Genomic DNA, 14,570 nt, shown 5'->3' with positions numbered 1-14,570 from the left:
AACAGGTGTGGTCTCATTAATCCTCTTAAATTCACGTATTGGGTCTCCAAACAAAATCAAAAAGTTTACATTTAAATCCATTACTGAAAACTATTTTTTTGAAAAAGTTTTCCAGTGACCTATAACAACCAAAAACACAACCCCCCCAGAAAATAGAGAAATGCTTACATTACATTTAATTGTTATCTGTACACTTGTTTTTATTAATTAGGCCAAATAAATGGAAACGACTATAAAAATACTTGTGGTCAAAGGACTGAGACTCTGTTAATATTTAGCTCGCTGTTTGACTGTGTTGGCTGGAAAAGAATGAGAGACGAAACTCTTTCGGTAAGAGCCTAAGGAACATTATGTTCTTGTTGTTAATATCACCTCAACACTTTCAACCAGCATTTTACTAAACAAACAACGCCTGCAGTTCTAGGGAGGCAAGTTATTTTTGAAATGATTGACAAAAGGAATAAAAACTTAGTTACACAATAACAAGCCATTTTTTTGTAGGAGTTCAGCTTTTGACATTTTTTTTTATTCTTTAGTTATTTGTTTTTAGTTAGTAAAAATTTGCAACCACGGGTAATAACTTCCCATCACTGAAAAAGTTCCTGTTCCTGTACGTTTCACTGACTATTCAGGTATCTGGTATTTACTTCCTGATGACATTTTAGTTTTATTTAGCGACTGATTAGACTTACATTTTAATGATTTATAGGAGTATACGGAAAACCAACATATTCCTCATTCATCTAGATTCTAGAGCGACTTTTTTTATGTTGTCGAGAATAATAGAAGAATAACTTTCGGTGAATGCGGTGTCTTGTCTTGCAAAGGCTTCTGCCATTCAAAAATGATCTCTCTGATAAGAAAAATAACACAGATATCATTTCTATATTGTTTTTCCATCCCACACGTAATGAAATGACATTGAAACAAAATGGCGACTAAATGGCACCACCCAGTGGCCAACACAGAAACTACCGTGCACAACATTACCTGGTAAGGTACCATAAACTTTTCAACCCATTGTTCCAAAAAGATCAATACAACAATACTTTAATAAAAACTATTTATTCAGCCATTTCAATTCAGAGTTAAATATTAACTTATTTTATCACCTAATTGTTTGACAAAGGAGTGTAACATCGGAGTCATGATGTCAGAGAACTTGAGCCTTTGTTTGCTGTATAAATAGGCCACCTGCATTGGAGCTTGAGAAAAAAAATTGCATTCTTCATAATAAAACGGAGCTTAGCAAACCATTCGGACTCTGAGCCCTTACCACACATTTCACAGAGGGTATTAAAGGAGCTTGAAGCGTCCCTTTTCCATTTTATTTTTTCTTTAGAACTTTTGGATAATAATAGAGGAGGCTCCACCGCCTCCATTGCAGATACCTGCCAGACCGTACTGGCCCGACTTAAGGTTGTGCACCATATGACCAACAATTCTTGCTCCAGACATCCTGACAGGAGAGAATAGGAACATTAACTATAAAAATGTCCATTTTTAATTTTAATAACACCTTCTGCTTACCCAATGGGGTGTCCGAGTGACACGGCTCCCCCGTTGACGTTTACTTTTGTAGGATCAATGTCCAGCATTTTAATGTTGGCCAGAACGACCACACTGAAGGCCTCGTTGATCTCCCACATAGCGATATCATTTTTGGTCAACCCAGCAGCGTCCAGGACCTAACAGCCCCAAAAAGAGATGATTTTTGGAATTATCTATTTAAGTAGGTCACTCCGAATTTAAATTCAGTGTACATACTTTTGGTACGGCGTACGCAGGAGCAATGGGGAAATCAATTGGTGCTACAGCTGCATCAGCAAAAGCTAGGTAGCAGAAATAAAAGACCAAAATTAAAAAAGCAGTGAAATATTGTGATTTATTTATTTTTTTAAGTCACCTTGGGGGGGTAAAAACGTGCAAAGATGTTTTTAAGTACCAAACCAGCAACAATTTAATGATTGGATGAGGCTAAGTGTTTATTTTTCAGAATTTTATTTCATCATAAATCGTACTTACATACAATCCTGGCCAGTGGAGTGACATTATGTCTTTTTGCAGCGTCTGCCGTCATCAACACAAGGGCAGCAGCCCCATCGTTCAGCGTGCTTGCATTGGCGGCAGTCACTGTGCCTAAAAATAGCAAGCAAATGAGGCATTTGTCAAAAAAAGAATGAAGGGAAGGCAAATTGATCCTCACCATTGTCTTTCTGAAACACTGCCTTAAGTTTGGGAACTTTGCTAAAGTCCACCCGCCTCCACTCCTCATCCTCAGACACGACCACATCAGGTTTGCCTGAAAAATCACAAGACCATTACATAACAATACTATTAATAAAAAATTAAATAAAAATCCACCCTCTTCTCCCAACCAACCTCTCTGTGGGATGCTAACTGGAACGATCTCCTTCGCCAAAATTCCTGACTCGTATGCTGCTTTGCTGCGGGAGTATGAGCCGATGGCGAAGCTGTCTTGCTCCTCCCTGGTGATGTTGCTCTTCTTAGCGGTGTTCTCTGCACAATTGCCCTGTTTGGTGAACACATGAAATATAAAGCTGACAGAAAATGAGTGGAAAAAGCTAATATTTCACTGTGCTAGTATTTAAGACTTACCATGTGGAATTTATTATATACATCAGTGAGTCCATCCTTCACAATGAGGTCTTCCATTTTAACCCCACCGTAGGATGGTGTTTCTCGGGCCATCACGTAAGGCACATTGGACATGCTCTCCATACCTCCGGCCACCATCACATCCTTGACAAAAATTAAAAGCACACACAATGAATAAAAGCAACTGCAAATTAGATTGAACTCTTAACACTTTACTACCTGGTGTCCACACATTAGACTCTGAGCTGCCATCATGATTGATTTCATCCCCGATGCACAAACTTTATTAATTGTTGTTGCTGGAGTGCCAAGTGTTAAACCTAAAAGTAGAAAAAGTTAAACATCTCTTCAAAATCAACTCACAGTTGCTGCAAGACTACATTACTCGATTCAAACCTGTCATTAATGCATATATTTGCATAGTTGTACTAGGTTCATCTTGTTTTTTCTTTTTCAATTACTTCTCTGGTTCTTCTATATCAAACAAATTTGTTTTAGGTTCATTTACCTGACATGTTTCGGCGGAATCTTCCGCCTTCATCATATATTTGCATGGTGAACATATTTTCAAATACTTCATGTATCACCTGCTCCAAGCAAGGCTTGTCTGGTGGGAGCCTGTCCTTCTCCTGCTTGAAGTACATTCCCCATGTAGACCTCATTCACATCTTCAGGCTTTATTCCTGAATTCATAAAATGTCATTTAATGGATTTTCCAAAGGGGTTTGGCATCAACCATAAGTACCTGCTTTCTCTATTGCTCCCTTTATAGCAACAGAGCCCAGTTTTGTAGCTGGAACTGCTGCCAGACTGCCCTTGAAGGAACCCATTGGAGTGCGGACTGCGCTGACAATGACCACTTCCTGAAAGCATCACAATAGATTATGCAATAAGTGGGACACTCCACGCACATACATTTTTTGCAAGTTCTGCACTTACATTGAGAGATGGACCTGTGGTGTAGGTTCTTGAGAGGTATTTGTGGATCTAAAAAAAAGGAGGACAGTGGTGCATAATAGTCCAAACACGAAAGTTCAAAACCTAGTTGCTGATTTATTGAAATCGAGTTGGCAACAGTTAATGTTAGGTACCAGAAGTGGGAACAAGTTGAAGTCGCTTTATTAGCTTTATGCTATCATTGCAAGTAAATGCCTCGTAGTTAGCTTAGCCGCTAATGTTTACACTCCCACGAAGTAATGTAACGAATGACGATTAACATAGTGTACTGTTGAACACATGCATATTTACCAGGCGCTTGCATGTTCCAGCCCGAATGGTTAAAAGTCCACTGGATGACATTTTGATCTTGATAAAGTACGTTTTGTGGAACACTTCACCTTCAGCTGAACATTCAAAGCACGCAGCCAATCACAGTGAGGGGTGTGACCTATGACGTAACATAAAGCGTTGCTGCTTTACTTTATTGTTATCCCCCCCCCCCCCCCCACACACACACAATGTTGAATTGCGTGGATAAAGAATCAATGACAGAGACACATTTATTTACAGATATTTTATTTTTAGTGTAATAAAACGTTTTTCACACATACATTTCTTATTTGTCATTTATTTCCATAGCAATTAAAGATGACATAATGCTAGGTCTGCCATTATGTAGCATTATTTTAGCCCATGCCGATAACCACTATCTGATTATATTTTTCTACGAAAGCTAAATCCCTTATAATCTACTTGATGAGAATTGGTATCAACCATTGATTAATATTGTGATTCAATGTAACCCCTAACCCTAAATGATGGAAGACTTGGCTGACGGTTTAGTCACAGTCCATCCAGTCACTGCTCATCAGGGTGCGAAGGGCTCTTCTTCTGATATAATTGTATTGTGTCTGCCTGGATCCATACGAAAAGAACAGGTATCCTGCAAAATGGGGTGTCTTATTTGCATACACCCAGACAGCATAATGTTGAAGATAGAATTAATGACCTACCTCTGTACTCAAAAGCAGCATCAACTCTGTATCCAATCCCCGGGATCTCTGTGCGAATCAATTTCGGGTTCCGACGATCCATTCGGCCTCTCCGTTCGTTGTAGCTATACAGTAGACATATAACTTTCTTCATAAATGCTCCGATTGTGTATATATGCATACTGTATGTTCAAATCTATTTATTTTACTCACCTATAGTATTTGTTGTTTACAAAGAAGAGGGTTCTTCCCACAAAGGGAATGTGGACGGCAGCATCTACTTTGGTGACGAATGCAGGCAAGCCAAAGTCGGTGAGAGGTTTGGGATAGCCAGGTAAGAGCCATTTGTTTCTTAAGACTTTCCAGTAGCGGTTCCCTTTGTCATGAAAACATTGCGTTAATATGTTGTAATTCCTTCTTCATATTTCATTTCTCGATTTGTATCTACATTTTATATCTGCAGTGTCATTTGATAGAACTCATATGTACCTTCAATCAAAATAACTGTGTTGCGTATCTTGTACTCATAAGCGGCATCAACTGTGTTGATTCCAGAAAAGACAGAATCGATTCTTTTCGTAGTGACACCATCCCAGTTGGTGCTCCTCTTCCAAAAATGGCTTGAAAATAAATTGAATATTTCTCATATGATTTGATCTTGATGGAATAATTGTGTTTGTGTGTGTCAGGTGTTAAATACTTACGTGCCCTTGAAGAAATAAAGATGACCCTGTATGGAAGTTGCAGCATCAAACATGAGATCGCGGCTACACCTGTCAGGTTCTTGTTCAGGTTCTTGCGTAGGTACAGGCTCTGGCTCAGGTTGTGGTTTTGGTTCCGGGTTACTTGTCGGTTTAGTTGATGCTCTGACTCCTAGAGAAATGGCAACTTTTGATTTATATTCCACCGTACATATGTCTGAAATATATTTAACACAAATGCAAATGAAAAAAGTATATATTTTATGGTTGCCATGACGCCAAACACTCACCGTACAATTCCTGCACTCCCTGTCGGTCATCATCTGGGAGCACGTAGCCGTCGGTGTTAACGAACTGGTAGGTGGGGTACATTAGGGCCGATCGAACCTTAGAGTGGGATAATCCGAGTGCATGTCCAAACTCATGTGCTGCCACCAAGAACAGGTTGACCCCTGTAAACAATAGAAATGAACATGATTGGTATTTTGAATGACTAATTGTTTGCCGTACCTGATGATGTAAGACTCCAGGTTTCATCTTCATCAAAATGGGTGTCGCCTCCTCGGCCCCCACCGGGGGAAAAAGCATGAGCCAACACTCCACCCTCCCCGTCAAAAGGTGCAAAATCTCCATGATCTGGTTTGGAAAGAAGTACATGTTTGATATCGGGGATGCAAATGTTAGGCTAGCACTAACCGTGAGCCTTGAACTTGATCATTATGTCTGCAGTGCCCGTTTGAATCTGCTTGAAATCCAACGGAACCACGTCACTGTAGATCTGAAGAGCCTTGGCAAGTGTGGCATCCACAAAACTTTGACTCAAGTCCGGTGTATATTCAGTGATCCTAGTAACAATTGACAAACACTTAATTGTAATCCTAGACGATTAAATTACCTAAAAAAAAACATCTAACCTCCATGTGACCACGTTCTTGTTCCACTTTGGTTGCCCATCAAAATGGCCATACTTGAATATATTCAAGTCGGTGAAACCACACCGAGGTTGTGACATCACCTCCATGGTGTTGGTGTCCAACTGTCCTGTCACCTCCAGGCCGAAAAACTCTTGCATCGCTTTCAAAGTGTCTGTGAAGGAATCTAGACCGGCACGATATGTCTCGCTACCAGTGGTGACTCCAACTTCGGAGAAATATTGAGAAAGGTAATCCTAGACAAAACAAACGATATTACAAAAGAATGACATTTTATTTGAACTCAATGCATTTTTAGGTCAAATAATGTGTGTTACAGAAATACAATATATTATCACATTTGATTTTCTCTTATAAATTGATTGACGGGGTTTACCTGAGCTTTAGCGACATCTTCTTCGCCCGTTAGGAGGGTCGGCACAGCTCGGCTGAGAGCTACTGCCGTTAACATCAACACAACTTTGACAACTGATGGGCCTTCCATAATTATTATCCTCCTGCACATAAAGTGCATGCAAAAAATCTTCTTGTGCTCTGCACACTTGTAATGCCCTTGGTTATTTCCTGAACTAGTGTTTGGGATATCAGGTTAAGAGCAGAAGAAGATGCAAGACTGGGCAGTGAAACATTCCAGTGATTGTCTGAACAGGCCCATTTGCAAGAGCTTTGGATTTGATATTTTAGTTTGTATCTTTGGAAAGACATTTTTAAATGCGGTTAATTCTTTGACAAGCTTGTGCTTGTAATGGGAACATCATGGAGAGAGTTGTGTTTTGAAACAGGCTAACGTCGGTGTTAGCTTTGTAGCTAGCTTAACGGTCTGCACGCTTCCTAAAGTGTTTTTTTGTACTTTTGTTTACTACTTTGTAAATAAAATTCTGACACATATTCAGTTTATGTTGGAACACATGTTTGACTTCCTGTACATCCTTTTAATGTTTCAGTAGCTCAAAAGTATTTGCAACAAGTGACCTGAAAATTAAGACTCCTATACAAGTATTTTTTTTTTTTATTCATACAGTATATGGATGCAATCAGTACAAAACAAAAAGGTTAAATGAAACAATATAGTAATACTTTATTATTTTACCGCATATTTCATTTCTTCTTGAGATGTCGGAAACGTTGCAGCACCGCTTTCGCAAAAGAACTACAAACCTTTAACGTGGGCCAGACGATGGACCAACACATCACAATGTCAGAAGAAACACGACAGGACAACTTGGTTTCAATTCGGAACCTTTTCCGACAAGTTACGATAAACTCGGGGTCAAACAGGTCTAGAAGTTACTGCAATGTAAGAAGTAGCTGTTTCTCAGTACACGAAACAATCGTCCCGTGGCCAAGTTGTACTCAAACATGTAAGGTCCACTGTAGATGTAGGTAAAACCTGAAAAACACGTTTAACCTTAGTCATCCATCCAAACGTCCATGAGGAAAATTCCTTTGACTCACCTCTGTATTGAAACGCTGCCGTCACTTTGCTAAGACCAGAAAAGGTCTGATCAATCCGTTTGGGGAATCCCCTGTCCACACTCTTTCTGGCCTCATCAAAACTAAACAAGATCAAAAGTAGAAAGGGTGACTAGAAGTTCATAATGTTTTGTTGAGAAAATATTTCTGAATTACCTGTAGTAATAAGTGTCCACAAAAACCAGAGTCTTTCTAGATTGCACATCATAGAAAGCTGCATCGATTTTTCTCACAGTTCTGGGCAGACCAAATGTAGTCAGTTGTTGGGGATAACCACGAACCAGATTGTAGCCGGAGAAAGCCCACACTTGTTGATCTACAAGCAGAAAAGATATTAGCTGTACCTGAATAATGTCTCCAAGCTGCTGCTCCGAAATAAAATCTACCTTTGAAGATATAAACTCGGTCTGAATGTTGGTTTTCGTAAGCACCGTCGATATTGACTGGAGCACTGGGCCAAAAGTTTCTGATCCGACTCTGCTGAGGTGACCTGCTCTGAGCGTATCTTCGCCAGAAGAAGCTGAAAGCCATTTATAAGCAATATTTATAGTTTGCCAATCGATGTTATCCTGTTATTCAGTCGTACCTATCTTTAAAGAAAAGCATTTCTCCTCGCAAGGATGCCACGGCATCGAGCACCATGGTTGAGTCACAAGCATCGGGAGTTGTGGGGGGTGGAGGGGCTGGCTGAGAAGTATCTGTGTTCGGGCCTGGAGATAAAATATCAATGATTATGGTTTGTCGGAGGATTGCATTTAAGGATCCTGTTGATACACACCGTATAAACTTTGGATCCCTTTGACATCATCGCGGGGCAGGACAAAAGTGTCGGGATTTCTATATGAGTACGTGGGGTACATGAGGGCGCCCGGGTCATCAGAATGAGTTAAGCCCAGGGAGTGACCAAACTCATGGGCTGCTACCATGAAAAGGACATATCCTGTAGCAAAATCCACAAAATTAGAAGACAATTCCAAAGCCCTACGAGTCTTCAACGAAAATACACCTCACCAGAATTTGATCGGAAGGTAAAGGTCTCATCCTCGTCAAAGTGAGCATCTCCGCCAATGCCGGACGATGGGGCGAAGGCGTGGGCCAGTGTTCCGTCGCGGCCGTCAAACGGGTAATAATCACCATGAGCTGAAAATAACATCAGATTGGATTATTCCCATACCAGCTGTAGAAAAATCCTCAGTATGATAACAAAGGCGCCGTCTAGTGGTGAACTAATAGAATGCAGCAAGTTTGAAGTGCAAAACATAGAACACAATTTTGTGCACATTGCTGAAATTAATAATTGAAAAAATCAAAACATTGTCCACACTGTATCTTTAAAAAAAAAGTATTTAAGATGAGCAATCATTTTTGATAACATAAAAATATGACACATTAGCATAGTGGCACAAAAAAGCCGAAAATTGTGATAGAAGTGTCGATTTTTACTTACACTGGCGACCAAATGAAATCATGATGTCTGCTGTGCCGCTGTGTAATCTAGTGAATTTAAGCGGAGTAACTTTAGCCCAAACGTTCAAGGCTTTTTCAATGGAATCATCGACTTCTGATCGTGACATGTCTGGTGTGTAGTTTTCGATCCTGCAGATTGAAAATAATACACACCATGGACAACATTGTAAGCTGTCATTCAATTAAAACATTCATCTACCTGTATGTCAGACTTTTTGTCTGCCACTTGAGGTTATTTCCAAAGTGGAGAAACTGGCCAAGTCATTATCTGGCACGCCACAGCGAGGCTTCTTCATCATCTCTAAGGTTTCAGCATCCAGGGTTCCTGTGATTTGTAAACCAAAGAATCTTTGCATTTCACTAAGCCTCTTGCTGAGTTGACTGATCCCACGTCTGGAAGGTCCGCTTTCCTCTGTTAAATTGAAGAATGATTCAGGTAACCCTGCAAAATAAAAGACAAAATATAAATTTTGAAACATAAAAATGGCTTGCATGTGAATAAAATAAATAATAAATAAATAAATAAATAAATAAATAAATAAATAAATAAATAAATAAATAAATTAAATAAATAAATAAATAAATAAATAAATATAAAAAGATAATTTAAAAGCTAAATTTACCTCTGCCAAACTTTCATCTTGACCTGTAATTTCTGCTACTGGAAGACAGAAAACTGCGAGTGCCAGGTTTAGTACAATGTAAAAGGTGAAGTAGCTCATGTTTCCTCTGTGATTGTGTTTTCTTGCCCCTGTACTGAAGGTAGCTGTTATATAGGATCCGAGTTTTGGGGGGGGTGGGCGTGTTGCGCAACACTCATCATGACTCAGTCATGAACAACAACAAGAGTAGCTTTGATTCGTAACAAATAAAAAGTATGATGATATCAGGTAAATGGAAAATTATATGTATCTGCAAAATAAAATTTGTGATAAAAACACAATCCTCTCTCATCAACATTCAACTTTGGCATGTTAGGTCTTGCAACATTTTTCTCTGATTACTTCCAAGTTGGCTCTGGATGTGTGCTCATAAGGCAAAATAGATTTTTTTTTTTTCAAGGAGGGTAAACAAAAAACCCAACAGAATGTGCATGCATAATCATTTTGTTGCAAATGAATCCATTGCTGTTTTTATTTTAATGACTTATCCGATTCCAAAAACATAGACAAACTGTAGCAATGCATTCTTCAGTGCTAAAAATGAGCTGATAACAAATGAATCTCAGCAATTTTATTTCTTCTTATTTTGTCACAGTCAACATAAAAAGAACAAACGTGATACAACTTGAAAAATAATAATAATATTGGCATATTCAAATAAGAATAGTTCAAGAAATTAGGATCCAATTAGAGTAAGCTAAATAAATTTACATTCGTGCCCACTCATTTTGATTCTCTGTTTCTTCACACACAGATGATCTAGTAGCAGGGCAAGAAGTAGTCGTTTCCCAACAAACGGAAAAACGTTCCGGTGCTCAGGCTGTACTCAAACATATGAGGGCCACTGTAGATATAAGTAAAACCTGAAAAACACAGATCCCTCATTTTATTTTCTTTATCAAGGTAAAAAATAAATTATGCTACACTGATTGATTATTCACTCACCATTGTACTGAAAAGCTGCTGTCACACTCCCGGTTAAGCCAGAAAAGGTCTCGTCAACACGTTTGGGGAATCCATCGTCCATTTTCTTACTGGCTTCATCATAGCTTTTGGGGAAAAAAAAAAAGAATTAGACTGATTTGTAAACAGTCACTTCCTACTACCGTATTTTCTGGATAATAAGGCGCACCTAAAAACCTCAAATTTTCTCAAAAGCCGACCGTGCGCCTTATAGTCCGGTGCGCCCTATATATGGACCATATTCCTAAATTTAAACTGGCCCGAAGCATTGTGTCATGAACTCAATCATAAGTCGCCTCCTGAAGACTATGAATCATGAATCAAAAAGACTATGGATCATTATTTTGTGATTATAAAGTAATTTGTTGTGTCTGAAGTTGAAATAAAAAAGATAAAATGGAGAATGATTTGATTTGGATTAAAAATCTGACCTAATGCATTAATGGTGCGCCTTATAGTTCGGTGCGCTCTATATAAGGACAACGTTTTAAAATGGGCCATTCATTGAAGGTGCGCCTTATTGTCCGGAAATTACGGTAATTGATGGATCATTAAAACAAACCTGTAGTAAGATCTGCCAACAAAGAAGAGTGTCTTTCTTGACTCCACGTCGTAAAGAGCTGCGTCGATTTTTGTCACTCTTGAGGGCAGACCGAACGTTGATATTGCCTTCGGATATCCTCGAACAAGATCATAACCCCGGAAAGCCCAAACTTGACCACCTGCAGCAAGAAAAGCCTTTTAGTAGATGCACGGCGGAGATGATAGAAAAAAATAGTCCAAAGTGAGCCTGATCTAAAAATCATATTTTACCTTTGAAAAGAAAAATATTCCCTGACTGTTGGCTTTCATAAGCAGCATCGATTCTATCGGGGGCATTGGGCCATAGGTTGGTGATAAAAATTTGTTGAGGTGTCCTGCTCTGAGGATACACTCGCCAAAAGAACCTGAAACCACACAAAAAATTAACCACATATTTGTAATTTTATGATTTTTTTTTAAATTCCTGTCATACCTGTCTTTGAAAAACAACATTTCTCCTCGTAGGGTGGCCACAGCGTCCAGCACCAGGTTTGAGTCACAAGCATCAGGAGTTGCGGGGGGCTCAGGATTGTCTTCATCGGTATCTGGATCCGTATCAGGATTGGGACCTAGAGATGAAATATGCCATGTTGATGATTTTCATAAATATATTCGACTGCTTGACGTAGCTCGCTAGGCATACCGTAAAGAGACTGGATGCCGTTGATGTCATCTTGAGGTAGACGAAAGTTGGAAGGGTTTGTGTAGGTGTATATGGGGTACATGAGGGCACCAGGGTCATTAGAATGACTTAATCCCAATGCGTGACCAAACTCATGGGCTGCTACCAGGAAGAGAACGTATCCTGCACAACAGCAAAAAAATCAGCCCTTAGCATATTCCAAGTTATTTTATTTTTTTAGAATGAACATAGACAGTACAAATGAACTCACCAGAATTTGAACGAAAGGTGAAGGTCTCATCCTCATCGAAGTGAGCATCACCTCCAATGCCAGGAGATGGAGCAAAAGCGTGGGCCAGAGTTCCATCGGGGCCATCAAAGGGGTAAAAATCACCGTGTGCTGAAAATAACAATATTTACATCAGAGGTGACGGGAAAACGGGAAATATCTTTAAGATCATTCCTGCACCAACTTGCCTCCAGCTATTTTTGTTGAGTGATACAGTAGGTTATGTAACACTGTGTAATTTGTGTTTTCGGATTCTTTCAAAACTCAAGTGTCACTCAAATATTCACGGGCCTTATAATGGTAGTCATCAACACAAACTGTACTTACACAGGCGACCAAAGGAGATCATGATGTCCGCTGTGCCACTGTAGATTCTCATAAATCTAAGAGGAGTAACTTTGGCCCAAACATCCAGGGCTCTTTCTATGGAGTCATCAACTTCTGGCTGGGACATGTCGGGTGTGTAGTTTTCGATCCTGTGGATTGGCAAAAAGAATATTTTTTATTATATTATATTATATTATATTATATTATATTATATTATATTATATTATATTATATTATATTATATTATATTATATTATATTATATTATATTATATTATATTATATTATATTATATTATATTATATTATTATATTATATTATATTATATTATATTATATTATATTATATTATATTATATTATATTATATTATATTATATTATATTATATTATATTATATTATATTATATTATATTATATTATATTATATTATATTATTTACCTGTATGTCAAACTATTTCTCTGCCACTTGAAGTTGGGTCCAAAAATAGAGAAACGGGAAACCTTTTCGTCAGGAACGCCGCAGCGGGGCTTCTTCATCATTTCCATGGTATCGGCATCCAGCGTCCCTGTGATTTGTAAACCGAAGAATTTCTGCATGTCACTCAGCTTTTTGTTGATTTGACTGAAGCCATGTCGGACTGTTGGGCCACTTTCATCCTTTAGGTCATAGAATTTTTTCAGGTAGGTCTGTAAAAGAAGACAATTATATTATAATTTTATAATATGTCAACTCAAATGGGAGAAATAAAAATAAAAACATACCTCTGCAAAGCTTTCATCTTGGTCTGTCAAATGCAACACAGGTCCACAGTAAACTGCAGCTGCTAGGCTTAGTAAAATATACACGTTAAGAGAATTCATTTTTCCTCTAGTTCACCTGTCTTTCTGTGCTCAATGCAGGTCTTATATAGTCTCAATGTCTCCACGTTGAGAAACCTCCGTTCTCCTATTTGCATGAAGGGGAAGTTGCGGTTTGATTACTCACCAACTTTAAAGTTTTCCATAACAACTCTGTAATTGCGATGTGACAAATTATACTGAGGCAAATTAACATTAAAACATTGTGGTATTCTAATGACTGTAACATAATGAAACAAAATAAAAAAGTATACAGATGAATACATTAAAAAAATATTTAACAGCTGTATATATATAAATGTATATAAAGATAGATAGATATATTCTTTATGCATGTTACATTAATATTTCTTTCCTTATGCATGTTGCATTATATTTTTAACATTTGATAAATACTAATTACTTTTTAAATGACATTATGAAACTTATAGCAGAAAAAAACAGCTGTATATATAAATGTATATAAGAAATTATATATATATATTCCTTATGCATGTTACATTAATATATTTTTCCTTATGCATGTTACATTACATTTTTAACATTTGATAAATACTAATTACTTTTTAAATGACATTATGAAAATTATAGCAGAAAAAAACCTTTTTGTATCCTATTCACATTATATTCTTCAAATTTATCAAAGCAATCAAATATTTTCCAGTGAATAATAAAAGGATGTTATTCCTTGAATTAAAAGTTGTAGCATAAACAGTTGTATGATTAAAAGACATCAACAACTGAAAATTGGCGTGAGAAAATACCATTATTGCAAAATTCTTACTACATACAAACAAAACATTTAGCCACTCCCTTGGCATTTCCACATTATAGTTTGCAATGATACACTTCAGTCATTGCCAAATATGACCTCATCATTATGACAAACATGCAGGCTCATGCTCTGGGACATTTCTTTTTATGCCTTTTGTTCACCTTAAGATCTGATTCTATACAAATTCCAGTATTGCGTAAGTAGATTTACTGGAAATGAATTAAAGGGAGCCACATTTTCATATCACCATAACACCACTGCTGAATCTTGTTAAATCTTCAAAACATAACTTGGAGTTAAAAAACTAGCTGAGAGTGAATTTACAGCATCTCTACTCACAAATTTTAAATTAACTTGCAACTAGTTAAA

At 37.8% G+C, this 14,570-nt stretch overlaps 2 protein-coding genes across 2 annotated transcripts; both read right to left on the bottom strand.

The window, feature by feature from the left end:
- Positions 1–1,049: 1,049 nt before the first annotated feature.
- On the bottom strand, positions 1,050–4,003 carry acat1 (acetyl-CoA acetyltransferase 1). Its single transcript, XM_061298693.1, has 12 exons — positions 3,868–4,003; positions 3,559–3,606; positions 3,365–3,482; positions 3,207–3,302; positions 2,839–2,939; positions 2,620–2,763; positions 2,383–2,533; positions 2,207–2,302; positions 2,026–2,139; positions 1,768–1,832; positions 1,531–1,688; positions 1,050–1,459 (listed from the first exon to the last, which is right to left on the bottom strand). The coding sequence occupies exons 1-12, from the start codon at positions 3,916–3,918 to the stop codon at positions 1,339–1,341; spliced, it is 1,263 nt and encodes a 420-aa protein (XP_061154677.1). The 5' UTR covers positions 3,919–4,003; the 3' UTR covers positions 1,050–1,338.
- Positions 4,004–4,117: 114 nt separating this feature from the next.
- On the bottom strand, positions 4,118–13,490 carry LOC133168518 (uncharacterized). Its single transcript, XM_061300129.1, is given in 30 exon segments — positions 4,118–4,501; positions 4,572–4,675; positions 4,764–4,926; positions 5,040–5,170; positions 5,255–5,423; positions 5,542–5,703; positions 5,762–5,887; positions 5,948–6,096; positions 6,166–6,419; positions 6,560–6,774; positions 7,475–7,573; positions 7,639–7,739; positions 7,813–7,972; positions 8,043–8,176; positions 8,243–8,366; positions 8,435–8,596; positions 8,668–8,796; positions 9,104–9,252; positions 9,323–9,368; positions 9,371–9,622; positions 10,553–10,648; positions 10,731–10,834; positions 11,311–11,470; positions 11,562–11,695; positions 11,764–11,899; positions 11,974–12,135; positions 12,224–12,352; positions 12,569–12,717; positions 13,008–13,255; positions 13,331–13,490. Coding segments are annotated over 30 exon segments (4,350 nt in total). The 5' UTR covers positions 13,430–13,490; the 3' UTR covers positions 4,118–4,397.
- Positions 13,491–14,570: the final 1,080 nt, after the last annotated feature.

The sequence above is a fragment of the Syngnathus typhle genome, linkage group LG15 (genome assembly GCF_033458585.1).
Source record: "Syngnathus typhle isolate RoL2023-S1 ecotype Sweden linkage group LG15, RoL_Styp_1.0, whole genome shotgun sequence".
Classification (NCBI taxonomy): domain Eukaryota; kingdom Metazoa; phylum Chordata; class Actinopteri; order Syngnathiformes; family Syngnathidae; genus Syngnathus; species Syngnathus typhle.
Note: the sequence above shows the minus strand (reverse complement) of the source record. Positions and strands in the feature narration are given on the sequence as shown.

Bases quoted from the DNA above. Each gene is read 5' to 3' on its own strand.
- acat1 (XM_061298693.1), bottom strand. From the start codon at position 3,918: ATGTCATCCAGTGGACTTTTAACCATTCGGGCTGGAACATGCAAGCGC. The intron at 3,303-3,364 runs GTACTTATGGTT...TTATGAATTCAG, and splicing joins GGGAGCAATAGAGAAAGCAG to GAATAAAGCCTGAAGATGTG. The intron at 2,940-3,206 runs GTGATACATGAA...TTCTACTTTTAG, and splicing joins ACAAGCCTTGCTTGGAGCAG to GTTTAACACTTGGCACTCCA.